Consider the following 26,534-nt stretch of genomic DNA (forward strand, 5'->3'; position numbering starts at 1 on the left):
ACGGCGGCAGGTAAGGGGCAGTGGCGGCACGAAGGACTTGGACATGCTCCCGGCGCCGCGGGGGTGGCTTCGGGTGCAGGAAGTATGCAGTCCCGCAGCCCCCAGTTTGTCACGGGGTGGATCTAGGGAGAAAAGGAGTATAGGCGGCGCGAGGGAGGGGAGCGCTTGTACTTTCAGGTCAGCTAGGACTGCGGATAATAGGCTAGGGACACCTCATCACAACCCAGAGCCCGGTACGGTTCCTGTAGAGAACTAATTGCCGCCATACCCCTCCCCCTTCTAGCGGGTAAGTCGAGCGAACGGTTTGAAGGAAGACGCATGCGCGTGGAACTCAAACCGCTAAGGCTCGAATAATCGCGGCAAGGCGCAGGCGCAAAAAAGCCCGGCGGGTTTAAGGAGGTGGGCGGGGCTGACCCAAATACGCATGCGTCTAGTAATTTACTGGCGGGAGGTGGGCCGGCTCATAATATTACGCATGCGCCCGAGCTCTGTGTGACGCAAGGGGGCGGTGCGGGCACCTAGCTGCGCGTGCGCAGAGCTTGTTCAAAGGGCCTTATTTAGGTTGCGCAGGCGCCTGCTAGCCATTTCTTCGCAGCCGCGCCGAAGTTGTGTTTGCAGGTGAGTGTTTGGTGTTCCGTATTTACCACCTAGCGGCCCCCGACGATGCTAGTTTTGCGAGGATTGCTTGTCCCAAGGTCTCTGTAGAGGCTGCGGGGGCTTTAGCAAGGTGCGGGCTGCCGTTAGACACCAGGAATGGTTCGCCGAGTCGTGGCAGGGCCGCTGAGGCCTGCAGGCCGCGCCGACTCTATTGTGTGAGATGTCTGAGGAGGCGGAGCGGAAGCGGTCGCCGCCATTTCCTTGCCTCCACGCTGGCGCTAGGCCGGGTGCCCCCTCGGCTTGGGGCACTGGTACCTGGTGCGCAGAGCGGCTTCGGGGACCCGGCCGCTGGCCAACTGGGCGTTCGGTGTTGGAGTCGTCTGGGTCGGAACGTCCGCACGGGCTCGACCTATACGGAGGCGCCGCGGGCCGGCAGGGCGTTTCGAGATTGGAGGGCTGATTAATTTTAACATTTCTTAGGTCTGATCCTCATCTTCGTCTTGCAGGCTGTTTCGACGCCAGGACCCCGTAAGAGACGATGATGTTGGGCACCGAAGGCGGGGAGGGATTCGTGGTGAAGGTCCGGGGCTTGCCTTGGTCTTGTTCGGCCGACGAAGTGCAGCGGTTTTTTTCTGGTGAGTCTGAAGCGGAGGCGGGAGTTCAGCCCGGGCTTCAGGGCGGGCGGGGAGGCGGCGGCGGCGGCGGGGTGGGGGGTAGGGGGGGGCCGAGCCCAGGGCGCCCCCTGGTGGGGCGCGGGCGGCAGCGGTTCCCGCTGTCCTGCTCGCGCCTGGCCGGCCGCTGTTACGCAATGGAAATTGCGAAAGCCCCGCCCGCCCGGCCCTCTTGGGGGAATGCGGCCCCTCTGGCGGATTTTTTTTTTTTTTTTTACTTTAAGTACTAGTCATTCTGTGGATGTCTTTTAGAAAGGATAAATGGGGAAAGATGGGATTTCCCCTTCAATCTTGAGAACTTTGCCCAGCAGCTGAACAAATATAATAACACCTTTCCAGTTTTGGCGTTTATTTGAAAAGGGGCATTCTACTTTGGAAAGATAAAATGTCATCTCTTAATTTCAGACAATTTCCCTCATCAAGATTTTGTAACTGAAGAGTTATTTCTCATAGTTCTTGATCTGGCTCACTTTACAGTTGAGGACACTGAAGCCCAGGAAAGTTTTCTTGCCTATGTAGTTTTTTCCCCAGTATGTAGGTTTCCTGAATAATGTCTGCCAAATGTTCTTGTTCTCATTATTAGTGTAAGATTAGATTGAAAGATACATTTGGGAGAAATTTACAGGTTTTGGAAGGATATTTGTAGTATTGACTTACTATCTGAATTTAGCGTGTGTAACGGAAAACGACCTGTAAAACAAGAACCAAGTACACTGGAAGCCACCTTGCAGTGGGCAAGACTGGGTTTGGCTTCAGCTGTGCAACTTGGAGCATTTTAGCTTGGTAACATTGATCCCCTTTCAGGTGAGTATTGGCCCTGCAATTCGGATTCGAGCAAGAAATTGTAATGTTGCTGCTAGTAAGGTAAAACTGTCAGATACCCCAAATCAAAACTCCAAACTACATTTATTCAGAAAATGCCATAAAATCACAAGGTCCAGACTTAAAAGTTTACTGAGGAGTTATAAAAAGGATGATTAATGGACACTTGAATAGTGAGGACTTGGAGATAATTTCATTAAGAAAGTGCTTTGAATACTGGATTTTCTTGATGGATTGGGAATATATCTAGGGAATAAGAAAGTTTGGTCATGAGAGGAAAACTGCTTAATTACTGAAAGAGACACCCTAGGAGTTAGTAATACCTTGCTCATTTTAGGCTTTGCAAATGTCTGCTTTGTAGTGGGGTTGTGTATAGGCATTTCATCACCCAGAGGTGGTTTTTAGTTTTAAATTCTGTATTAACGGTTGTTTTCTTTCCAGACTGCAAAATTCAAAATGGGGCTCAAGGTATTCGTTTCATCTACACCAGAGAAGGCAGACCGAGTGGCGAGGCTTTTGTTGAACTTGAATCAGAAGATGAAGTCAAATTGGCCCTGAAAAAAGACAGAGAAACTATGGGACACAGATATGTTGAAGGTTTGATTTACATTGCCCTAGTAACAGTAAATAAAACATTAAACAAATAGAAATCTATCTTACCCCTTCTGAATTTTAGGTATTTGACCGCATGGAAATGGTCATCTAAGAGTTTATGGCAGCTCTACCTAGATTATCTAAAGACCCAGGAAGTCTGAACTTGGTTTTCTAACTTTCCAAAGTTGACTAATTCTAAGCACCTCTTTCAGTATTCAAGTCAAACAACGTTGAAATGGATTGGGTGTTGAAGCATACTGGTCCAAATAGTCCTGACACGGCCAATGATGGCTTTGTACGGCTTAGAGGACTCCCCTTTGGATGTAGCAAGGAAGAAATTGTTCAGTTCTTCTCAGGTATGTAGTCCTGTTTGTTGCTGAGCAGTGAGTTCTGGCTAGCCTCTGGCAACATGTGATTGAATAGACCTTAAGTTGAGTAGCTTAGATATTTAAACAGGTTGTGAGTATATGCAGATGAATTAATGTTTTCTTCTTCCTGGAGACCTTCAAATAATTTAAGCCCATCTTAAAGGTGGATTAATTAAGTACTTCCAAAATGCTAACTGCCTATATTTAGTATTGTAGTTCAGAGTAGATCTTTGAGGATTGTCCTCAACAACTTAACTACTTTCCTCACATTGCTGTACAGCTAAGTACTTCAAGTTAAAGGTAAGATCCCTTAACATTAGATTAATATGTTAGGTTGTTATAATTTATGGCAAGTGTCTATATTGTAAGAGACACTGGGTCATGGGACCAGAAATTCTCTAATCATCTCATTCTGTTTATACAAAAAAAAAACTTACGGAAACAATTGGTTTAGCCAGGGAATTAAACTTACTGAAAGTCAATCTAATATAAGTGTAGGTTGAATGTAGTCTTAGTATCTGAAGTACAGAAAGTGTTTTGAAATTGTTTTGGGCCTAAAGTATTTGAATGTTTAGCAGAATGTTAGAGTATATATTTTAAATACTGTTGCTTAATATTCATGTTGTGATAAACTGGAATTAACAAGAAATCCTTTCATGGTTTAGTGTAGTATGTGTTAAAATCTTGACTTAACTAGATACATATCAAGTCCTAATATTTTGCCAGAATTTTTGCAATCAAGTCTGTTTTTATTGTTTTTGTCTAAATTGGTGAGAATTGAATGCTATCTGTCAACATCGTTAAATATGAACATAATTTCATATCTTCTAGGAAAGTGCTTTAAGTCCTTTTTGTAAGCTTGGGAATGTTTCCACGGAAAGGATTTTTCATAGACGGAATTTCCAGAAGTGAATCTTACTACTATTAGAGCATAAGAGTGCATGATTGTGCTGTGTTAGATCAGTTGTTTGTTGAAAGCTTAGATTGTATGTTTGTCAATTATATGACTAAACAATGTTTCAATTTGTATATTAAATGTTTAAATATGTAATTTCTTAAAACTGAAGTTCCACTAACTTTAAAACATTGCAATATGAAATGAGGTAAAAGGTGTATCTTGAATTTAGTAAAACTGTTGTCTTTAATGCTTGAAAATTTGTTAAATTCTTGTATAATTTTCAACATTAAGTTGCATAGATAAATAAGTGTTCTTAATTGTTGAATTCTTAATGCATCCTGTGTTCAGCAAGTTTTTTCTTACATACCATGTCATGGGGTGTGTTAAGAATTGAGTTAATAGTTTGTTATAATGGAACTTCATATTACTGCAATGAATTTTTAAAGAGTACTTGTTGAAAGCATACCGTTCACCTAAAGTTAAAATTCTGGTGTATTTAAAGCTATAAGAAGAATCATTTCTGGGCTTGTGATGTTAATATTGCCCCCCTACTGGGGTTATTTGTCCTTGGGTTGAAGGGTTGGAAATCGTGCCAAATGGGATAACATTGCCGGTGGACTTCCAGGGGAGGAGTACGGGGGAGGCCTTCGTGCAGTTTGCTTCACAGGAAATAGCTGAAAAGGCTCTAAAGAAACACAAGGAAAGAATAGGGCACAGGTGGGGATGGATGGTTGGTTGGATTTGTCACTTTTCTTATGGTAAACAATTAAATCCATATTCTCTCTGCTTAGAATCAAGGAAGAAAATCTGATTCCTAGTCCCAATTATTTGATGTTTTGCCACAGTTTTCAAACTTTTCCTATGTCAAAGTCCCATAGTGCTTTCAGATTAAATTTTAGGTTTTGAAATTGTCCCCAGTTAATTTGGTCTGCTTTACAATTTTGTAGGATTCCTCATTAAGCCCAGTCACTGGAGTTGAGAGACTATGGTTTTAAAAATGTTAATGCAAACCTGGCTTTAGCTGTAATAATTCCACCTAGTAAATTAATATTACCATAAGAAAATGTGATACTTTCTGATCTTGTTTTTAAAGTTGAAATGCAACAAACTTTCTTGCTGTATAAATGTTTTCTGCATATGTATTAATAAGCATAGCTTTCAAGAAATTGTCACAAAAGGTTTTATTCTCTTTGCTTGTGACTATTTTTCATTGAAGCATGCGCTTACCTATGCTGATTCCTACTAAAAGCATAGGCTGGGGTATTTATTGGCAGAAGGAAATGTGTAGTGTGGGCTAGACTGTTGGTGGAGACTGGCTTTTTAGCTCACTTGCTATACATGATGCCAATGGATTTATTAAGACATGAAATGTTGAAAGTTGAGTGGAATTCTTTCCCTCCTAAGACATTTATTTACAGTACTCCTCTCTACCCCTAAGGTTGGGCTCTCTGCCTTAGAGGAGTGAATTTTTTTTCTATAAAGTTTACATTAAATCTTAAAATTGAGTGAATTTCTGGTCATTGCCTATACAAATATAAGAAATCTGGCTTTAAATATTAGTCAGTTTCATGGCTATGACTACATTGTTTTCTTGTGTAACTGAATACCTGTATGAAATGAACTAATGTTTTCTCTCCCTTCCCCACTCCCTTTCCTCATGAACAATGCTTTAGGTATATCGAAATCTTTAAGAGCAGTCGAGCTGAAGTTAGAACTCACTATGATCCACCACGAAAACTTATGGCCATGCAGCGGCCAGGTCCCTATGACAGACCTGGGGCTGGCAGAGGGTATAACAGCATTGGAAGAGGAGCTGGCTTTGAAAGGATGAGGCGTGGTGCTTATGGTGGAGGTATGTGTATTGCGCAGGTGTCACAAGGTCTGTTCTTTATGTGACTTTTCATTTAGTGATTGTACTTCTTGCCTTTCAGGTTATGGAGGCTATGATGATTATAATGGCTATAATGATGGCTATGGATTTGGGTCAGATAGATTTGGAAGAGGTAAGGTAAGAATTGAATTTCTCATCTGAGGGATACTTAACTCTTGTTCATCTAGACCTCAATTATTGTTTTTCAGGAATGTCAGATCACAGATACGGGGATGGTGGCTCTACTTTCCAGAGCACAACAGGACACTGTGTACACATGCGGGGATTACCTTACAGAGCTACTGAGAACGACATTTATAATGTAAGTGTAGGATAAATTCATAAGTTGTATATTTCAGTATAACAGTAAAAACATGGTTCTTATTCTACTTAAGTGAAGCAGCATGTTAAAATTTTGTTTTCTGTAACAGTATTTGACTTGATTCTCTGAAATACCTTATATTTAGTTTTTTTCACCACTCAACCCTGTGAGAGTACATATTGAAATTGGTCCCGATGGCAGAGTAACTGGTGAAGCAGATGTCGAGTTCGCAACTCATGAAGATGCTGTGGCAGCTATGTCAAAAGACAAAGCAAATATGCGTAAGTGTGATTTAAGGATCTTCAGGCCTCTTTATAGGTAGTTGTGTGACTAATGATTATGATAAAGGAATAGTAAGGATGAGAAAAATCTGTAATTCAATAATAGGGTTCTATGGGATGTTTAAAAAGTGCGTGGATTTTTAAAGTTAGTATGATTAAAAAAAATTTGTGATAAGAACACTGACTAAGGTATATGCTTAATTGACAAACTTAAAGCAATTTACATGAATGTTTAAGATTGCTTTTTGAAACTTGCATGAAGTAAATCAGCTGAAAGAAGCAGCTAGAATTTTTTTTTTTTACTAAAAGTATTTATAGTTCACAGATCTACTTAAAAGAACTAAAAGTGCTTATCCTTTTATTTCACCAACAAACATTTTCAACTTTTTTTTCTCATTTCAGAACACAGATATGTAGAACTCTTCTTGAATTCTACAGCAGGAGCAAGCGGTGGTGCTTACGGTAGCCAAATGCTAGGAGGCATGGGTTTGTGTAAATATCACTTTAGTGTCTTTTTTTAAGCTAACCTTGTATGCCTTTTCTCTCATTTCAGAACACAGATATGTAGAACTCTTCTTGAATTCTACAGCAGGAGCAAGCGGTGGTGCTTATGGTAGCCAAATGATGGGAGGCATGGGCTTGTGTAAATATCGTTAGTTTTTTTAAAAACCAAAACATTTATATCTATATAAGTCAATTATATAAGTTAAGTTAATTTATATGTAAGGAGTTTAGCATAATTTAGGCAAAGAAAAGTTTTGATTTGAATAGTATATGTGCCTTAAATCCTTGTGAGTTAAATAAAACTGTTAGATAACAAATTAGTTTGAAGTACTTTTGGGGGAGGGGACTACAGAAAGAAACTAGTTGAATTGTATATGAGGTATAAATCTAAAGTAATATTTAGCAAAAAGCACAGGATCAAAATAAATTTTGGGGCATAATCAGGTGTTTAGTGATACCTGTGTATTGACCTACCCTTAATATATCGAATTATGGGGGAAAGTCCCACTAAATCCAGTTAAGCATTTTCATAAGGTCTTGTCAAAATGCCTCTACTTACGGAAACGTGGATTCAGTACTGCTGATGTGTATGCTGTTGGCCTTGTGGTTTATAACTGTTTGACTAGCTCAAATGATGGATAGAAAGGTAGTCTGGTCATAGACAATAGGCAGAAGGAGGCACAGAGGGTTATATATAGTGATGTAAGATCAAGACTGGAAAATAATAGATTTAGAATTACAAGCCCGGTACCACCAGGTACCACATTACATAAGGAACAAGGTTCTAATGTTCTCTTAACTTAACAGCAAACCAGTCCAGTTATGGCGGCCCAGCCAGCCAGCAGCTGAGTGGTGGTTATGGAGGCGGCTATGGTGGCCAGAGCAGCATGAGTGGATATGGTAAGTGTGTTTTTTTATATACTTGAATAAGTTTCAGGCAGGTTTCTTTAGTTGGGAATATTCAGGCTCCTTTATGGTGAAATTGGGTTATTAAATGTATGCTCTTGATCCTAATATAACTGTTCAAATAGCTTAACTTTCAGAATCAATCATTGGGAGGGGGAAGTATTGTATGAATTCAAAATAGTCATTATTGCAACTTTGAATAATGTCGAGCCAGAAAACATCTGCCTCCATTTGTTAAAACATTAAATAAAATTGTTCACTTTTTCTGTCTTTTTGTTAGCAATAAATCCATTTTAGATGGAGGGAGAATTTTAAATAATAGAATGGTGGTTGGGTTTAGGACCGTATTTACTAGTCAGTTAACCTAGGATTGGTTTTATTAATTAATTTTTTCAATTGGTCTAAAGAATGGTGATTTTGGTATTATAGTCTTACCCTACAAAATCCTTTTGCAGACCAAGTTTTACAGGAAAACTCCAGTGATTTTCAATCAAACATTGCATAGGTAAATATTTTCTCAAAAAGTATAATTTAAAATTCCCAATAGCAAATACTGATATGTTGTAGTAACACTTTCTATAGCAGTCAATGGCTCTGATTTAACTCCATGGAGGCTGCCATTTTGGGCACAGTGAGTTGCCTTTAGTCCAACTTCGTCGTCTCACTTCCTGCCCGCCATGAATAGGAAAAGCAAGAGATTGCCCCTGTGCTCCCTATTCATACATGCCATTCGATGGACACATTGTGAATGTTTATGGTAAATTTTTTTTTTAAAATGCTTTGTTTAGCTTTAAAAACAACATGAAGTAATTTTGCAATTTTTGAAAAACACTAGTTTTCCTTTAAACTTAATTTTCCACGTTGATCCTGAAGCATCCAATTAAATGGTAGCACAAGAGTCTGGCAAGTTGGTACTGCAGAGAAAAGGGGTTAATTGAGACTTGTTTGGCGTCGGGAGTCCCTTTTCCCAAACATGCTTCTCGCCACTTGGACAGCAGCCATTTGTACTCGTATACTTTTTAAACTTTTTCTTGGAATGCTATATTTTAGTTGACTGATAATCTGATACTTACCCTGACTTGTCAAATTGATCTCTTTGCAGGCAGCCAAGGAGCAGTGAACAGCAGCTACTACAGTAGTGGAAGCCGAGCATCTATGGGAGTGAACGGAATGGGAGGGATGTCTAGCATGTCCAGTATGAGTGGTGGATGGGGAATGTAATTGATCCTGATCACTGACTCTTGGTCAACATTTTTTAAAAGAAAAACAAAACTTAAGTTTTAACAGTTTTGCAATACAAGCTTGTGATTTATGCTTACTCTAAGTGGAAATCAGGATTGTTTTAAAGACTTAAGGTTCAGTATTTTTGAACACAAACATTCATTTAGGATGTAACTAGGTTGAGTAATCTATTACTGTTAAATAATTTTCAGCTTTTCTCACATTAGTTATATTGTAGGATGTACTTAAGCAGTAGGTGTATTTAGGTTAAAGCAGTTGAATTATGTTAAATGTTGCTTACACCACATTACATTGAACACTGTTGGATGCATTGTTGAAAGACATGCTTTTTTGTAAAACTCAATATAGCTGTGTCTACAATTAAAAGTGAAACATTTGGCATGTTTGTTAATTCTAGTTTCATTTAATAACCTCTATGGCACGTAAGTTTAAGCTTTTTTTTTAAGTTAATGGGGAAAATTTGAGACGCAATACCAGTACTTTAGGATTTTGGTCTTGGTGTTCGTATGAAATTCTGAGGCCTTGATTTAAATCTTTTCATTGTATTGTGATTTTCCTTTTAGGTGTATTGCGCTAAGTGAAACTTGTTGAATAAATCTTCCTTTTAAAAACTGCACTTTGTCTTGTCTGTGCTTCAGTGTCATGTGGACTGTTTCTTGGTGATCTATTCCTGCCTGGGGCGTAGGTGAACAGTGGCCCACGTCTCTGGCTGTGGCAGACAGGCTCGGCAGTTGTGGCCGTTTTGTAGATGTCTTCAGATCTCTCTTCCCTCCAGTGCAACTGAAGGTAAATGTAGCTCTGGGGCCCTGTGGAAGGACTTGTATGTCTGGCCTGGCTGCACAGGATCTGATCTGAATTGCCTTTGACTTGCTAAGCACTTGCACAAAGCCAAGGGGGAGGCAGAAGTCTCCTGACTGCATGCTGTGCATGTCCATGGAAGTCTTTGAGCATGGCTGAGGAAGTGCCAGAGGCAAGGGGTGGCTGACTAGAGCTGCCCTTCCTAGTCTGGTGGCATCTTTCGAATTTTGCTTATATGGGGTATCTTCTAGAAGGAGCTAGCTCATAGAGGACTTTCACATTGAGGTTTCAACCTTTATTTTTGCCTCATTCCTCAAGATCAAGTCTACTTAAGAGTGACATTATTCCATTTATTTACAAAGCTTCTGAAGTAGAATACCAAGTTGTACTTTAGGAGAACAAATGATTCGTTTAAATCAGTAATTGAAACCATTATCGTAGGTGAGAACTCAGACATTTGCTAGGAAAGTAGTAAGCAGTTCTTACAAGTGTAGTTCTAGGTTTCCCTTCAGATACTTAACACTAGTTTGGGAATTGCCACTCATTCATCATCCCTCTAATAGAAAAAGTTCGCTGTATTGAGGTTAGAATTAAGAATCGGAGCTGTGAATATAGGCTTGTGCTGTTTGAAGCCACATGTGTACATTTTTACTTGCTGTGACTGCTGAAGGTTTCCTCTTGGGTGAGGTGAGTATGGTGAGTATACTCTGAAAAACTGCTTGGAATGATAGTCGTTAATTTACAGACTGTAGATGGCAGCATTGTGGAAGGTATGCACGAAGGGCCCTGCAGTCCGCCTGCCCTGCCACACGCTCTCTGAAGGCTGGGTGCATACCTTCAGTTGGGTTGGGGATACCGAAGTGTTGTACTTGATAATTTTCTGGGGAGGCACTGTTGAACACTGGTGTTCAGCTGCTGCCCCTGAGATCTTACTGAGTTACTCCATGTCTGGGGAATTGGACACAAGGAGGGTTCCTTCCCCTGGTCCTCTAGTTTTTGAAAACCATGCCTTATTGGAGGAAGAAAAGGGACTAGAATTAGAAACTTGAAAGAACTCTAGAAACATTGTGGTTATTTGGAACCTTGTGGAAATCTGCAGTTTGGAATGAATGCAGCTTTGGAGCTGGGCACACAGTTTTGGAGGCTGGCCATACAGATTCGTGTTTTTCTTTAAGATGTTAGGAAAAACCCGAGTGAACTTTCTGGCCAACCCAAACATATAAGGGAACAACTTTTGGGCTTTGGTGACAGGTACTTTCTCTGTGCTTGTTGGACTTAACAGCCCAACTTGTCTTTGGCTCAACTGGGCAGAGCAGCCTGCACCCCAGGACACAGCAGGCTCAGGTCTTCACCTTGAATGCAGCCGCCCTCACCAAGGGCCTCTAGTCCTGAAATGGGGGTTGCTCGGGGCATCCTGTGAAGCTGACACAGCTCCTTCATTTTCTGCACCAGAATGAAAAATAAATGATTTTATTGCAAGGCTAGTGATGGGTATTCACAAGAGTGTGAAACAGCAAATTTCTTGACTATGAAAAATAAATGATTTTATTGCAGGGCTAATGATGGATATTCACAAGGGTGTGAAATAGCAGATTTCTTGACTGTGAAGCAGGGAAGGCATGCTGGGGTGGCGGGGAGGGAAGGGAATTGACTACTCGCTACACTAGTGGGTCTGCTGCAAAATAGGTTAATTCTTTGGAAACTGAAAAATGACAATAGCAAAATCATGAAGTTATATCTGAACCAAAGCCAGTGGTGTCAAGGGAGAAGAATTTCAATCCAGAGGAGCTGAATCCATACAATTTGGAAATGAGAGGAGCGCAGCTTCTGGTCCCACGTGCTGTGTTCCAGAGTGTCAGCAGCCCAGGCGAGGATCTTGTTCTCCTGGGAAACTAACCTCCCAAGCCCCTGGCCACCTCGAGACCGAAAGTGTTTGGCACTGCTCTGAGGCCGCCCACGCCCATGAAGACAGGCTGGCAACTGGTCCAGAAAGCAGGCCCTGCTGATGCCCCCACCTTAGGAGCCTGTGGAGGAGGAGCAGCGCTGAAGGAGCAGGGTGTGGCAGCTGTCGCACACACGTACTGGCTTGGGGTAGGAGGGCAGGGCCAGCTCATTACTGGAGCACGTGTTGCAGAAGATGTGGCCACAGTTCCGGCAGTGGTGCTGGAGGATGGAAAAGAGCTCGCGCTCAGAACACGCTGAGCTGCCTGGGTCTGCACACCCGCTCTAGTTTATCAACCTTAAAAGTTTAATGCTTTAAAATCCCTCCCTCATGTATCAGTGAGGCGTGTACCAATTTGGAAGGGGTTCTTGTAGACCTCGTTTCTACATTTATGTTCCTGTAAAATCCATGGAGTTTTGGAGGGGTGAGTTAAGGTTCTTTTTCTTTGTGTTTTATTGGACTTGACAGCTCTTAACTGAGTTGGTAGTCTGTGCTACTTAAAGAGCCCGGGTTCATTCTCTGCAATTGCTACATTCCATGGTGGTGACCCAAGGTTTCTTTAGCCAGCCCCTCCTGAGAAGGGCATCTTGCTTTTGTAAACAGGGCTGTCATGAACCTTGGGCACATGGCAGACACCAAGACAAGGACGTGTGTGTCCCCTGTTCTTCCAGGTTCTATACATCACTTCTGCCAACTGCCCCCCCACTCCCACAGTCAGGCTAGACAATGGACCTTGAACTGGGCCATTCAGTGTGGGGAGCCTTAGTAAAGGCTCTGTATTTTGTGTGAGATCTATATCCTGCCCCACTGGTCAATAAAGGCCCTGTCAACCCTGGACCAGAGGCTGGGCCCAAGACCTTCTGTTCCCGGAACCTGAAGGCAGGCTACACAGGCATTCATCCGGCGCAAGTGCCCTGCCCAGATTGCCAGTTACCTTTTGGTGCCACCTGGATGCCTGTCCTGAGACTTATTGCCCATAGGTTCCCCATAGATTCTGTTTTTGCCTAACTTAGATTTTGGTCCTATTGCTCCCAAAGAATTTTCAGTTGATGTACACACTTAGACCATTTCTGCAAACAAGCAGCCCCAACTCCCAAATCATTGAGAGGACTGTGATGGAGACAAGGCCTGTAACTTACTGGCTGGGGTCCCTGAGAGGGGGCAGGCTGGAAGGTGGTCTGCATGGGCCAGCAGACCAGTGGGCATGAACACAATGCAGGGGGCCTAGTCCCACAGGCCTTTTCCAGAACCAGAGGAAGGAGAGCCCAGGCAGGGCACGAACTCGGCCCCTGGGCGAGCGAGTGGAGGGCAGCCCCACATACCTTTCTCCGGGAAATGGAGAACTCCTTTTCACACTGCTTACAGTGCGTGGCTTCATCGTCTTTCAGCCAAGTATGGCCCTGAGGAGGAAAGAACACCACAGAATCCCACTTTACGGCTTGGCTCCCGATGAACCTTTAGCTGTGTTCATCCTTCAACCCAGCATCCACTGTCCCTTCCTAATAGCGCCTGGTTTGCTTTTGCGGGACTGCCTCTTCTCCACTAGAAGTGGCCTCACGGGGCTGTCCCCCACCCTGACCACAGTTGGAGCTCATGTGCTGCAGCCTGCCTGCCCTCTTGGTTCCTGTTCTCTACAGGTTGCCCCCAGTCCTCAAGCCAGATTCTCCAGCCTTCCGTTAACCTGAGACTCAGCCACCCCGTTTCAATAAATGCCCTGTGGCTGAGGTAACCAGAATCAGGATCTGGTTAATTCCAACCCTGGCTGAGACATCATCCAAAGTGCCTCCTGAACTGGCAGGAGGAAGAAGGGCAAACCCTGTCAGCCAGACTAGAAAATCCGTGACAACAGTCCCCACCGTGAGACAGAAGGCAACGTGCTGTGGAGACAGGAAGCCCTTCTCCACAACACGCTGAGCCCCCAGTCCTCAGGGCATCGTGGGAGGCAGATGTCTCCATTCTGCCCAGGAGCCAATTGAGGCTTAGAGAGATGCCTTTTTGGAGGTCTTTCTAAGGGAAAACTAGGATATGCGATTTATTCAGCCTCAGGGACTGAGGTGGTCAGGGGTCAAGGGCCCTGTGTACTTTCATGGCTCCTTGGCTTTTGTTGGCCATCACTTTCCTGATGACACAGAGAGACCTTATGATTGGGAGCTGCAGCACCGCACCCAGGGCTTTCAACCTTGAGTCCACTAGTTCCACGCAGCTCTAGAGTCCCATTTTATGATTTTTATCCTCCCTCTGGCACTGTCAGCTGACATTTTGTGCAAACACTTCTGTGCAGTGCAGGGGATACAAAGATAAACAGCTCACAGCAATGACATCCAAGGAGCTTTCAGTCTACAAGGGAGGATACAGCAAACTGATGTGAACTACAAGTCCAGGCTGCTGTTAGTTGCTGTGACAATTTGCTGCTTCTGACCTGAGGTGCCCTGGTAGTCAGAGGCATTAGGATCTCTGCTCTAGCATATGCTGGAGGGTGCCTTGTGAAGAGGGTGTTTCTGCAGTGCTGCCACAGCAGAGCTGAGGCTGAAGGCTAGGAGCTCCTGCCCCCTCCTCTCCACTCTCTCAGCCCCAGCAGGCCAGCTCGGTACTGCACGAGGTCACCTGGACCACATGTTCCTGCTCTCCTTAAGCTGTGTGTGCCACTCTGCCCTACCCGAAATGGTCCAGAAACTTGGCCCAGCTCAGGGCTTAAGTGGTTCCCAGAAATAGCACAGGGCACTTTAGTGGGCCAGTGTGGCCTCTGGCCCCTCACCTGGAGGGAAAGGTCTTACTCTCACTATTAAAAGAAAAAAACAAACCTGGATCTCTTTCTGTCACTTTTCATTTCCTTCATTAGGGCACCTATGATCTAGGCCTAATGTCAAACTACAGCTGACAGCAGAGAAACCAGAACCAGAGGACCTCGGTTCCAGCTTGGGCCCTGCCACTTGCAGCATCGTCATCTCAGCCAAGTTACATGGCTCTGAGCAGCATTTTCTTATCTGTAAATAAGTGACAATAACCACCAATCAACCACACATTCTCACCTGATTTTTGTGAGAAAACCTAAGAGCACGCTAGGATATTAGCACGAGCTGACTAATAGCTACGAGTAGTGATTCTTATGTTAATAACATTAATAATCCAGTACCTTCAGTGCCTTATTTACTTCTTTGATGTCTTCCATCTTCAGCTTTGACCTTAAAAAAAAAAGAGAGCGAGAAAGAGAGAGATTCATAGCCTCACTAGAGGGGCTTTCAAACTCGAAGTAAACCCACAAAAACTTTTTGGCTTTGTGAAGTCAACAAGACTTGTAAGAGGGGGAGTGTGATAACATGAGTTCTTGTAAAATTATTTCTTTCCACCTTTTTATAATCCCAGAGTCATCTCACTGTATTGGCTCATGTCTGGCGCAGTCTGAGGCTGAGCCTGCGGACCGAATCTGGCCTAAGAACAAACTGTTGAATTGGCAAGGATTTAAAAAGACTTTGAAATAGTTGCAAGCATTTAAAAATCGAGAATTATCTCATAAAAGCCCATGTTTCTGGCTTCTCTGGGCAACTATTCCTGAGTGTGACATGTGCTTTAAGTCGGGGTGGGGGAGGGGGGAGCTCCCGTATCAGGCGTGGGCTCCCCCATGGCAGGAACCTGAATCTGTAGGCCTCTCACCAGCCCCTTTCCTGCTGCCTGCTCTGTCTAGAATGGCCAGGCTCAGGGGGCATGATTGTTTGTTCTTGTTCCATTCTTTTTTAAAATATTTATTTATTTATTTGGTTGCACCGGATCTTAGTTGCAGCATGTGGGCTCCTTAGTTGCAGCTCGCGGGGTCCTTAGTTGTGGCATGCGAACTCTTAGTTGCGGCATGCATACTGGATCTAGTTCCTTGACCAGGGATCGAACCCGGGCTCCCGGCATTGAGAGTCCTAACAACTGTGCCACCAGGGAAGTCCCCTTGTTGCATTCTTGTTAGTGCAAGAATAATTCCTTAGTTCTCCACATAAAAGACAGGACTGAACATTGTCTAAACTGGAAGAATTAAACCAGATAAAACGAAACATGTGTATTTGTCAAAGCCTTTTTTTAAAAGCTGAGATTAGCCTAAACTGCCACTGGATTAGCCTAATCTAAGTGCCAGAGAGGCAGGCCTCTGAGACACAGGCTAGACTTCTAGGGAAGGATTAGGAAACCAAACATCAAGGCCTTTAAAAGAAAAAACCCTGTGGCCTTCAGGAATGCTTGGAGGTGCTCCTTCTGTCCCCTGACTGGCTGCAGAAATAGGCCAGTGGGCTGACAGGGCCAGAGGCTGCCTGGGATGGACAAGGTCAAGATGGCAGCCTCAACATATAAGAACTTTCCTGGGAAATACAATTTGAAAAGAATCCAGATGTTCCCGAGATAAACTGGGCAGCTGTGCCTGTAGTTGGTGGAGGCATCTGAGAACAGGCTTCTCTGTCATCTGGTGTTGGCTTGCAAAAAGAAGGGAGGAGGGGAGAAAGCACTAGCCTTGCCGTGGTACGTATCCCTGACATGGCAACACCTACACAACCCGGCTGTGAAGGACATTCTGAAGCTGGGTCAGGCAGCAGTGCTGGGAGGCTGCCAAGTGCAGGGGTGCGTTTTCAAGACCAGAGCCTGTCCGCTTTTCTGAGGCCTGGGGCCTACTAGGAAGGAGTGTGTCTCTGACTCTGTTTGCTGTCTGTCCAACATGAAGAGGACAGGCAGGAGAAAAGGTGGGGCTGGCCACCTGAGAAGGGGGGAGGGCACCCCGAGGACACCTCCCTATCCGTCTGTCTAAACACCACTGCAAATCCAAGAAGCCAGCACCACGCCAGCCTCCACATCTGGTTCTCATTAGTCTCAGGGACGCCCTCAGAGCTGGCCTGTGCTCTGAGTGTGGGGCTGACTCCTGGCCTTGCCCGCTCTCCAGGAGCTCTCCCCACGGTGCGGGCAGCAGCACAGGGCACTCGGCCTGAGAGGTGGCAGGCAGCCCTCAGAGCACAAGGGACCAGCAGCCCTGAGCTGATCTAGAAAGATATGGTGAGTGGGAGAGGATGGCGAATGGGCAGCATCTTCACGTCAAACTACTGAAAAGACCACATTCCCACCAGAGTCATAACATTTTCCTTTCTTGTTTTTCTTCATACTTTTGTGGGCCAGCCCAGAGCACTGCTTGAAACCTTCCAATTTTCCAGACAGAAGAATCCTAAGGTTGTGCACATGTGTGGACTACTTTAGTGTGTTTCTGGTTTATCCTCACGTTAGTTCCCATCTCTGGACCTTTTCTGGTCACAGTGTCTTCTGCACTGGGCCTGAGCCCGGGGTTGTGCTGCTCACTGTGCCTGCACCAGGACTCAGGTGGGAGCAGTGAGTCAACCTGGGGTCTCTGTGTGAGTGATGGGGAAAGAGGAACTTTCGCTTCTCTGACGGACAGCCCTGCTGGGTGCCACCCTGCCCCCGTGGGGGCCAGACCCACCTGTGAGGTAAGTGACAGACAGAGCTGGAGGTAGAGACTGATTCCTGATGATTTTTTTTTGGTTAAGCAAGCCAGTGTGAGTTGGATATCTGTCACCGGCAACCAAGAGTCCTGACTTGAAGAGAAAAAGCTACACACTGGGTTTAAAAATGCAATCATCACACAAACGGGCAAGTTCCACAGTCTGCAGTGTGACCTATCAGACTGTCCAGAGCAACCTGGCAGGACTGGCACACCAGGAAGGACGGCTGTCAAGTCGAAGGGGAGACAGAACCAGCAGGGTCTACACTCCTTCAGCATCACCCATTGGAGACAGACAGACAGACTCTGCTAGATGTGAGTATCCAGTCTCAAGAGAGGTTCAGCGGTCACCATACTTGCACTGTGGCAGGCTTACATTCTCAAGCCATAGTCCTCCCTCTGGAGCCAAACACACAACCCTCTCATCACCCGTCTTGTTCCCTTGGGACACAGATACTAAGTTTGTGAACATGAGGGTTCCAGTCACTAGCAAAGGATATTCTTGATGAATTAATTAACCCAAACCGGTGCTGCGTCCCTGGGGCCTGACTTCCTGGGTTTGGTGGTGGGGGTCACCCTTGAATAGCTGGCAGGCCTCCCCGACTGGTCTTCCCTCCTCTAACAAGAGGACACAGGTTTGGGGCTTGAGTGATGCAGTGGGCAGGCTGGTGTGACTCTCCAGGGGGAGGGAGGCCTAGTGGCCCTAATGGAGGCGGCAGACAAAGGGAGTGGGGTTCTTACTGGCTGAGGTGCAGACCCATTTCCTGGAGGGCTTGTTCCTGCTCGTCACAAACCTTCTGTAACTCTGTCTTCTCATCCTGGAGCTCCCGCAGCTCCTAAAATGAACAAACCAGGTGCTTGACACAGACTTGAAAGTCGTTTTTTTTTTTTTTTTTAAGGTTTAGTAATAATAGTGACAAGCAGGTTGCAATGTTTTTCGTTTTTTTTTTCTGTTGTGTTTTTTTTTTTTTTTTTGGCCACGCCACAAGGCATGCAGGATCTTCGTTCCCTGATCAGGGATCGAACCTGTGCCCCCTGCAGTGGAAGCGCCAAGTCTTAATCACTGGACCGCCAGGGAAGTCCCTGCAATGTTTTTCAAGAGCAAGAAACAGTTTTGTTGTATTAACCTTCTTCAAGACAGGGTTATTTCATGGGTTCCCTCATGTTTCACCAGAATGGGCAACTGGAAGGTGAGCGCTTCAGGAGTGGCTCTGCAGTGCACACAGTGACATGGGGCGAGAAACGTTCAAAACAGACCCTCACAGTGCAAAAAAGGCTTTGTCTATCTGAGTTTCTATGAAAAGACAGATTTGCATCAGGGCAAGCTAGTTTAGGAATAAACTGTTTTTCGGAAAGGGCTGGTCAAAACTTCCTGAGAATGAATGAGCAAGGCTGATGAAGGCCAAGATCTGGGATCTCTTTCATGGCCCCGAGAGTGGCGAGCCCTTCCGGGGGCCCCGAGCCATGGAGTGAAACTCGCTGGGGATGATGCTGATGACTATTTGTAATCTGGGGCCAGCACGCCTTGAGGACACAGGCTGGCAAGGGCAGAGACGAAGACCCAGAAAAGTAACTTGGGTTTTCAGGGCTGACCCCAGGGCAGCAGCAGGGCTTAGGCCTGAGTGGTGGCCGTTCCCCCTTAGCCGCTCCTGGGCCCTGTGCTCCAGAGCCTATTAACACAGGCTCACAAGGGCATGCTGAGGCTTCCCAGTGATGTTAGACACATTATTTTGTTTCTTTTGCAGGGGTGTGTGTAATTCAAATCTTAGATCAAAGTATTCTGAAGTAAAGGGGGCATGTTCCATCATGCAGCAGAGCTTTCTAGAAGTCCTCTCCTCCCACCTCTGAGCTGGAGTGGCTCTTGAGGAAGCTCTCCCCTCCCTAGCAATCCCCACACTGGGCCTAGCAGGCTCTCCCATGAGGGGCTCTAGGTACTTTCCAATGGAAATCAAAGGGCCTTTCTCTCAGATTGCGGCGGTACCCATTACCGTGCTCAACAAGACAAAATCTAGGTCTGGGAACTGCCCCCGCTGCAGGGATCCTCCTCCAGGGAAGGTGTGGTGCAGGAAGGCCGCCTGAGGCCTCCGTTCAAGCCCTCCTTCCTCTGCTATCACACCTCAGCCACACAGCCCTTCTTTCTGCTCCTTTGCTGCGACAGACCCTCACACTTCCTGGTGGCTCTGCATGGCTGGCCCTTGTTCAGCATTCAATTGTCTGCTTAACTGTCACTCTCTTCCCAGGCCACCCGCCACGCCAGTGTGGGGACATTTTCCTGTTTTACTCTCTTCACTGTCCTCGTTACCGAGTCTCTCTGGTTTGCTCACTGGATTATGATGCGTCTTTGCCTTTTCCTCCTAGAGCAGATGTGGGAACAGTGTCCCAGGCCCGGAGCCGGCTGGCGCACAGCGGGGACTGGCCCTGCAGCTGCGGATTCACGAGTCGTGCGTGTGGCTCACTTGCCCAACGGGAGGCTCCTGAGCAGGAGTTTCTGGAGATGCCAGAGGCTCTTTTTCTCCCCAAGACAGTCTGCCTTACCTTTTTTAATCCTTCTACTTGCTGTAGCTCTGCTCGGAGTAGAGAGGAAGTGTCTTTCTCATGCTGTAATTCTCGCTGAAGAGCCTGTCTTTGCTCTTTTTCTGATTTCAGCTCTTTCTCTAGACTTGAGCTGTTTTCGCAAAATGAACTTGAGTTAGTCTCAATGAGAGGTTTTCATGGAGGTCCACAATCCACAACCCAGGTCACCACTCAAGAAATGGGGGGTTCACAGGAATCTGAATTGCCACGTGAGCATCTAGACCTTTCAACGAAGCATGGAAATAAGGCTCCCTCTCCCGCAGGGCCATCTGCACCTCCACAGGAAAGACCAGGAACATGTCATGGAAAGCAGGCACAGGCACACACTTGACAGTTAGGCGAAGGGAGAGGGAGGAAAAGAGCTCTAACACTTGGGGTCACACACACAGAACCCTCTACTGAGATGGAGACCTGAGGAAAAGAGACATTTATTCTGCAACATTTATCCTGCTTTTTCCAACCCAGAGCCAGCTGACAATGGAGGATACTGGGGGGTTGGGGGCAAAGAGAAAGCTACAGAGGGGTAGGAAGTGAACCGCAGCTAAATCCTGATGCCCTTCTCACCAGCTGAGTAGCCCTGGGGACTATACTGAACCCCCTGCAATCGTTTTTCTCATTCGTGAAACAGGGCATAGACATCTCTTCTCTCATCTGAATCCTAGCCTTGCAGGGGCCACCTCTGAAGTGGACACTGGGACACTGTCTGCCCCAGTTGGGAGATGGCCTTCCCAGTCCTTCCCGCACCGCTCGGCCACCTGCTGCCGCCAGGGCTCCTACCACTGCTCGTGCAGCTGGGAGAGCTGCTGCTGCAAAGCGCTGCTCCTCCCGCCGAGCTCCTGCTGCAGCTTGTGGCTCCGCTCCTCGGCCCCCTGCCTTGCCCTCTCTGAGTGCTGTAACCTAGACCAAATGAACCAAATCTTTGTAAGGAAAGGATCAATCCTCACATTTACCATATAATTTTTGCATATTCTTGCCGGCTTTCTTTTACATTTAAAAATTAATATGTGGTGAAATTGACTCCTTTTTGTGAATAGCTCCTGGAGTTTTTTTAGCACAGGCATAAATTCATGTAACCATTACCACAATCCATTCTACCAGGTGATACAGAAGAGTTCCATCACCCCACAAAACACCTTGGCACTGCTCCTCTGAGTCACACCTTCTCTCCACCCCTAATGTCATACACATGAAATTATACTTCATATAACCTTTTGAGACTGGCTTCTTTCAGCATATCTTTGCGATCAATCAAGTTTTTGTGTGTATCAGTGGTCATTCCTTTTTATGGCTGAGTAGAATTTCATTGCATAGATGTACCAGTTTATCCATTCATTTGATGAAAGATATCTGAGCTGCTTTTAGTTTTTGGCAATTATGAACAGAGCTGCTATAAGCATTTGTGTACAGGTTTTTGTGTGAACATGAGTTTTTATTTCTTTTGGGCAAACAGCCAGGAGTGGGATTATTGGATCATATGGTAAGAGTATGTTTGGCTTTTTAAGAAACTGTTCTCCAAAGTGGTTGTACCATTCTGCATTCCCACTGGTAATGTATGAGTGTTCCAGTTGCTTTGTAGCCTCTCCAGCACCTGGTACTGTCATTAAAAAAATATGTAGCTGTTCTCGGGCTTCCCTGGTGGCGCAGTGGTTGAGAATCTGCCTGCCAATGCAGGGGACACGGGTTCGAGCCCTGGTCTGGGAAGATTCCACATGCCGCGGAGCAACTAGGCCCGTGAGCCACAATTACTGAGCCTGCGCGTCTGGAGCCTGTGCTCCGCAACAAAAGAGGCCGCGATAATGAGAGGCCTGCGCGCCGCGATTAAGAGTGGCCCCCACTTGCTGCAACTAGAGAAAGCCCTTGCACAGAAACGAAGACCCAACACAGCCATAAAAAAAAAAAAAAAAAAAAAAATAGCTGTTCTAATAGGTGTGCAGTGGCATCTCATTGTGATTTTAACATGCACTTCCCTAATGGCTAATGATGCTGAACATCTTTTTTTTTTTTTTTTTAACTGAAGTATTGTTGATTTACAATATTGTGTTAGTTTCAGGTGTACAGTAATTTGGTTATACCATACATATATATGTATACATCTATATTCTTTTTTTTCCAATTCTTTTCCCTTATAGGTTATTACAAGATATTGAGTATAGTTCCCTGTGCTACACAGTAAATCTCTGTTGTTTATCTAGTTTATATATAGTGGCGTATCTCTGTTAATTCCGTACTCCCAATTTATCCCTCCTCCCCTTCCCCTTTGGTAACCATAAGTTTGTTTTCTAAATCTGTGAGTCTGTTTCTGTGCTGTAAATAAGTTCATTTGTATCATTTTTAGATTCCACATGTAAGTGATATCATGTATTTGTCTTTCTTTTCCTGACTCACGCACACTTAGTATGATAATCTCTAGGTTCATCCATGTTGCTGCAAATGGCATTATTTCATTCTTTTTTATTGCTGAGTAATATTCCAGTGTGTGTGTGTGTGTGTGTGTGTGTGTGTGTGTGTGTGTGTGTGTGTGTATATATGTATCTCACATCTTCTTTATCCATTCGTCTACTGATGGACATTTAGGTTGCTTCCATGTCTCGGCTATTGTAAATAGTAGTATTGCTATCAACATTGGGGTGCACATATCTTTTGAAATTAGAGCTTTCATCTTTTCTGGATATATGCCCAGAAGTGGGACTGCTGGATCATATGGCAACTCTATTTTTAGTTTTTTAAGGAACCACCATATTGTTTTCCATAGTGGCTGCACCAATTTATATTCCCACCAACAGTGTACAAGGGTTCTCTTTTCTTCACACCCGCTCCTGCATTTATTTGTAGACTTTTGATGATGGCCGTTCTGACCGGTGTGAGGTAATACTTCATTGTAGTTTCGATTTGCATTTCTCTAATAATTAGCCATGTTGAGCATCTTTTCATGTGCCTATTGGCCAACTGTATGTCTTCTTTGGAGACATGCTTACTTAGGTCTTCTGCCCATTTTTTTTTTTTGGTATTGTATTGTATTGTATTTATTTATTTATGGCTGCGTTGGGTCTTTGTTGCTTCACACGGGCTTTCTCTAGTTGCGGTGAGTGGGGGCTACTCTTTGTTGTGGTGTGCGGGCTTCTCATCGTGGTAGCTTCTCTTGTTGCAGAGCATGGGCTCTAGGTGCGTGGGCTTCAGTAGTTGTGGCACACGGGCTCAGCAGTTGTGGCTGCCAGGCTCTAGAGAGCAGGCTCAGCAGTTGTGGTGCACGGGCTTAGCTGCTCTGCAGCATGTGGGATCTTCCCGGACCAGGGATCGAACCCGTGTCCCTTATATTGGCAGGCAGATTCTTAACCACTGAGCCACCAGGGAAGTCCCTTCTGCCAATTTTTTGATTGTGTTGCTTCTCTGTTATTGAGTCATTTGAGGTGTTTGTATGTTTTGGAAATTAAGCCCTTGTCAGTTGCATCATTTTGCAAATATTTTCTCCCAGTCTGTAGGTTGTCTTTTCATTTTGTTTATGGTTTCCTTTGGTGTGCAAAAGTTTGTAAGTTTGATTAGGTCCCATTTGTTTACTTTTGCTTTTATTTCTTTTGCCTTAGGAGACTGACCTAAGAAACCATTGCTACAATTTATGTCAGAGAATGTTTTGCCTATGTTCTCTTCTAAGAGTTTTATGGTGTCATGTCTTATATTTAAGTCTTTAAGCCATTTCGAGTTTATTTCTGTGTATGATGTGAGGGAGTGTTCTAACTTCAATGATTTACATGAGGCTGTCCAGCTTTCCCAACACCACTTGCTGAAGAGACTGTGTTTTCTCCATTGTATATCCTTGCCTCCTCTGTCAAAGATTAATTGATGTAGGTGTGTGGATTTATTTCTGGGCTCTCTATTCCAATGATCCATATGTCTGTTTTTGTGCCAATACCATGCTGTTTTGACTACTATAGCTTTGTAGTATCGTTTGAAGTCTGGAAGGGTTATGCCTCCAGCTTTGTTCTTTTTCCTCAGGATTGCTTTGGCAATTCAGGGTCTTTTGTGGTTCCACATAAATTTTAGGATTATATGTTGTAGTTTTGTGAAAAATGTCATGGGTAATTTGATAGTGATCACATTAAATCTGTAGATTGCTTTGGGTAGTACGATCATTTTAACTATATTAATTCTTCCAGTCCAAGAGCACAGGATATCTTTACATTTCTTTGAATCATCTTCGATTTTCGATTTCTTTTATCAATGTTTTGTAGTTCTCTGCATATAAGTCTTTCACCTCCTTGGTTAGGTTTATTCCTAGGTATTTTGTTTTTTTTTTTTGATGCAATTTTCAACAGCATTTTTTTTTTTTTTTTTTTTTTTTACTTTCTCTTTCTGACATTTCATTGTTAGGGTAAAGAAATACAACATATTTCTGTATATTAATCTTGTATCCTGCTACCTTGACAATCCTTTCATGTGCTTATTTGCCATCCATATGTCCTGTTTGGTGAAGGGTCTGTTTAAGTCTTTTGTCCATTTAAAAAATGTATTTATTTATTTATTTAAGGCTGCACTGAATCTTAGTTGTGGAATGCGGGATCTTTTAGCTGCGGCATGCAGGCTCATAGTTGTGGCATGCAGCCTTCTTAGTTGCGGCATGCATGTGGGATCTAGTTGACCAATCGATCCCTGGATCCCCAGTGCGATCCCTGGATTGAAACCAGGCCCCCTGCATTGGGAGCGTGGAGTCTTACCCACTGGACCACCAGGGAAGTCCTTTGTCCATTTTAGATTGGATTGTTCGTTGAGTTCTGAGAGTTCTTTATATATTCTGGATATAAGTCCTTTGTCAGATATGTGATTTGCAAATTTTCTCCAAATCTATAACTTGTCTTTTTATTCTCTCAAGTGTGTCTTCCACAGAACAAAGTTTTAAATTTTGATAAAGTCCAATTTATCAAGTTTTCTCTTATGGATCGTGCTTTTATGTCACGTCTAAGAGCTCTCTGTCTAACCCAAGGCCACAAAGATTTTCTCCTATTTTTTCTTCTAAAAGTTTATAGTTTTAAGTTTTACATGTAGATTTATGATCCATTTTGAGTTAACTTTTGTATAAAGGTGTGAGGTCTAAATTGAGGTTCATTTTTTGGTGTATGGATATCCAATTGTTCCAATATCATTCATTGAAAAGATTATCCTTTCTCCATTGAACTACCTTTGCACTTTTGTAAAAAAATCAGCCACCTGTATTTGTGTGAGTCTATTTTTTGACCCTATTCTGATCCCCTACTGACCTGACATTTACTTATTTATTTTTAAAATTTTTATTTTTTGGTGCGGCATGTGGGATCTTACTTCTTCAACCAGGGATTGAACCCGTGCCCACTGCAGTGGAAGCACAGAGTCTTAACCACTGGACCACCAGGGAAGTCTCTGACCTGATATTTGTTTATTTATTTAAATGTATTTATTTATTTAAATGTATTTATTTATTTTTAAAAATTTATTTATTTATTTATTCTTTTGGCTGCGTTTGGTCTTCGTTGCTGTGCACAGGCTTTCTCTAGTTGTGGCGAGCAGGGGCTACTCTCTGTTGCGGTGTGCGGGCTTCTCATTGTTGTGGCTACTCTTGTTGTGGAGCACAGGCTCTAGGGGCGCAGGCTCAGTAGTTGTGGCTCGCGGGCTCTAGAGTGCAGGCTCAGTAGTTGTGGCGCATGGGCTTAGTTGCTCCACGGCATGTGGGATCTTCCTGGGCCAGGGCTTGAACCTGTGTCCCCTGCATTGGCAGGTGGATTCTTAACCACTGCACCACCAGGGAAGTCCTGACCTGATATTTAAATTTGAGCTCACTGGATAGTTCTGACCCCCTGAGAGGACAATGTGATGTAGCCCTAAGGTTGATTAAATGAATACATGCTTAGGCAAGGCTGGAGAATCCAGTCCCCTTGCTGGGCAAGACTACAGACCTGAAGGACAGTCATCCTAACTTGTCTGTACTTTTGAGAGACTCTGAGTAAGTCCCCAGGCCCAGATAATGCACAGCACCTTCTAGGGAATATCTGCCAGGGGGAAGTGTTTACCTTTCTTCCATTTGTTTCATGCTGGACATAACTTGATTGGTTTTTTCTTCAAAAGATGTGATGGCTTCATTCTTCTGTTGTAAACTGCTCTCCGCATTCTATAAAAGCAAGGAAAGAGGGTCATTTTCTGCTTCTCCCTCACCCCCCTGCCTGCTCTGGATTACAAGTGGGTTCAACTATTCTTGTACTGTTTTTATAACACGTTCAAGAGCGTTTCATTAATTGCTGCTCTTCCCCCAGAGCCCTGGAAGACAAACTGAGCCAAGGCTCCCACGTCATCAACATAAAGAAAGGCAAATGGGGAATTTCCTGGAGTTCCAGTGGTTAGGACTCGGTGTTTTCACTGCTGTGGTGCAGGTTCAACCCCTGGTTGGGGAATTAAGATTCTGCAAGCCACCGGGCCAAAAAAAGAAAAAAAGAAAAAAAAAAAGGCAGAGAGGGAGATACTGAAGCCCTCTGTTTGAACAGTCCATGCCCCTTTTTGAAAAGGAACTTCAGAGTCAGATCTGACTCAATGTTACTGAGTCTTCTCATGTGTCAGGCACATCCATGTGTTCACCTGACTCTTGCAGAGTTCTCATGGTGGGCGTTGTTAGCCTCCACTTCTCTGAGCAAGAGAGGGAGGCTCAGAAAT

At 44.4% G+C, this 26,534-nt stretch overlaps 2 protein-coding genes across 18 annotated transcripts in view; one reads left to right on the plus strand and one right to left on the minus strand.

Moving 5' to 3' along the window:
• Positions 1–537: 537 nt before the first annotated feature.
• HNRNPH1 (heterogeneous nuclear ribonucleoprotein H1) lies at positions 538–9,688 on the plus strand. Of its 11 annotated transcripts, none has more exons than XM_036845410.1 (14): positions 538–618; positions 1,104–1,232; positions 2,532–2,687; positions 2,897–3,040; positions 4,529–4,667; positions 5,624–5,802; positions 5,882–5,953; positions 6,009–6,142; positions 6,288–6,423; positions 6,826–6,885; positions 6,977–7,066; positions 7,735–7,827; positions 8,289–8,338; positions 8,936–9,686. In XM_036845410.1, the coding sequence occupies exons 2-13, from the start codon at positions 1,136–1,138 to the stop codon at positions 8,336–8,338; spliced, it is 1,350 nt and encodes a 449-aa protein (XP_036701305.1). In that variant the 5' UTR covers positions 538–618; positions 1,104–1,135; the 3' UTR covers positions 8,936–9,686. The 11 variants fall into 11 exon arrangements, with proteins under 11 accessions (XP_036701305.1, XP_036701308.1, XP_036701307.1 ...); XM_036845413.1 differs by having other exon boundaries at positions 539–618; positions 6,977–7,036; positions 8,936–9,688; XM_036845412.1 differs by having other exon boundaries at positions 539–618; positions 6,030–6,142; positions 8,936–9,688.
• RUFY1 (RUN and FYVE domain containing 1) overlaps positions 9,268–26,534 on the minus strand; it is a 59,959-nt gene continuing 42,692 nt past the window's right edge. For 3 of the 7 annotated variants that reach the window (XM_036845398.1, XM_036845405.1, XM_036845403.1), the window contains 7 exons: positions 25,901–25,998; positions 20,643–20,762; positions 19,827–19,956; positions 18,033–18,127; positions 14,949–14,997; positions 13,138–13,215; positions 11,360–12,036 (listed from right to left, as the gene is read on the minus strand). In XM_036845398.1, coding sequence (XP_036701293.1) covers positions 11,890–12,036; positions 13,138–13,215; positions 14,949–14,997; positions 18,033–18,127; positions 19,827–19,956; positions 20,643–20,762; positions 25,901–25,998 — 717 coding nt within the window. In that variant the 3' untranslated portion in view covers positions 11,360–11,889. Of the gene's footprint in view, positions 11,317–11,354; positions 12,037–13,137; positions 13,216–14,948; positions 14,998–18,032; positions 18,128–19,826; positions 19,957–20,642; positions 20,763–25,900; positions 25,999–26,534 lie in introns of those variants that run through there. The other 4 variants (XM_036845399.1, XM_036845401.1, XM_036845404.1 and 1 more) reach the window with 4 other exon arrangements.

The sequence above is a fragment of the Balaenoptera musculus genome, chromosome 3 (assembly GCF_009873245.2).
Source record: "Balaenoptera musculus isolate JJ_BM4_2016_0621 chromosome 3, mBalMus1.pri.v3, whole genome shotgun sequence".
NCBI classification, from domain to species: domain Eukaryota; kingdom Metazoa; phylum Chordata; class Mammalia; order Artiodactyla; family Balaenopteridae; genus Balaenoptera; species Balaenoptera musculus.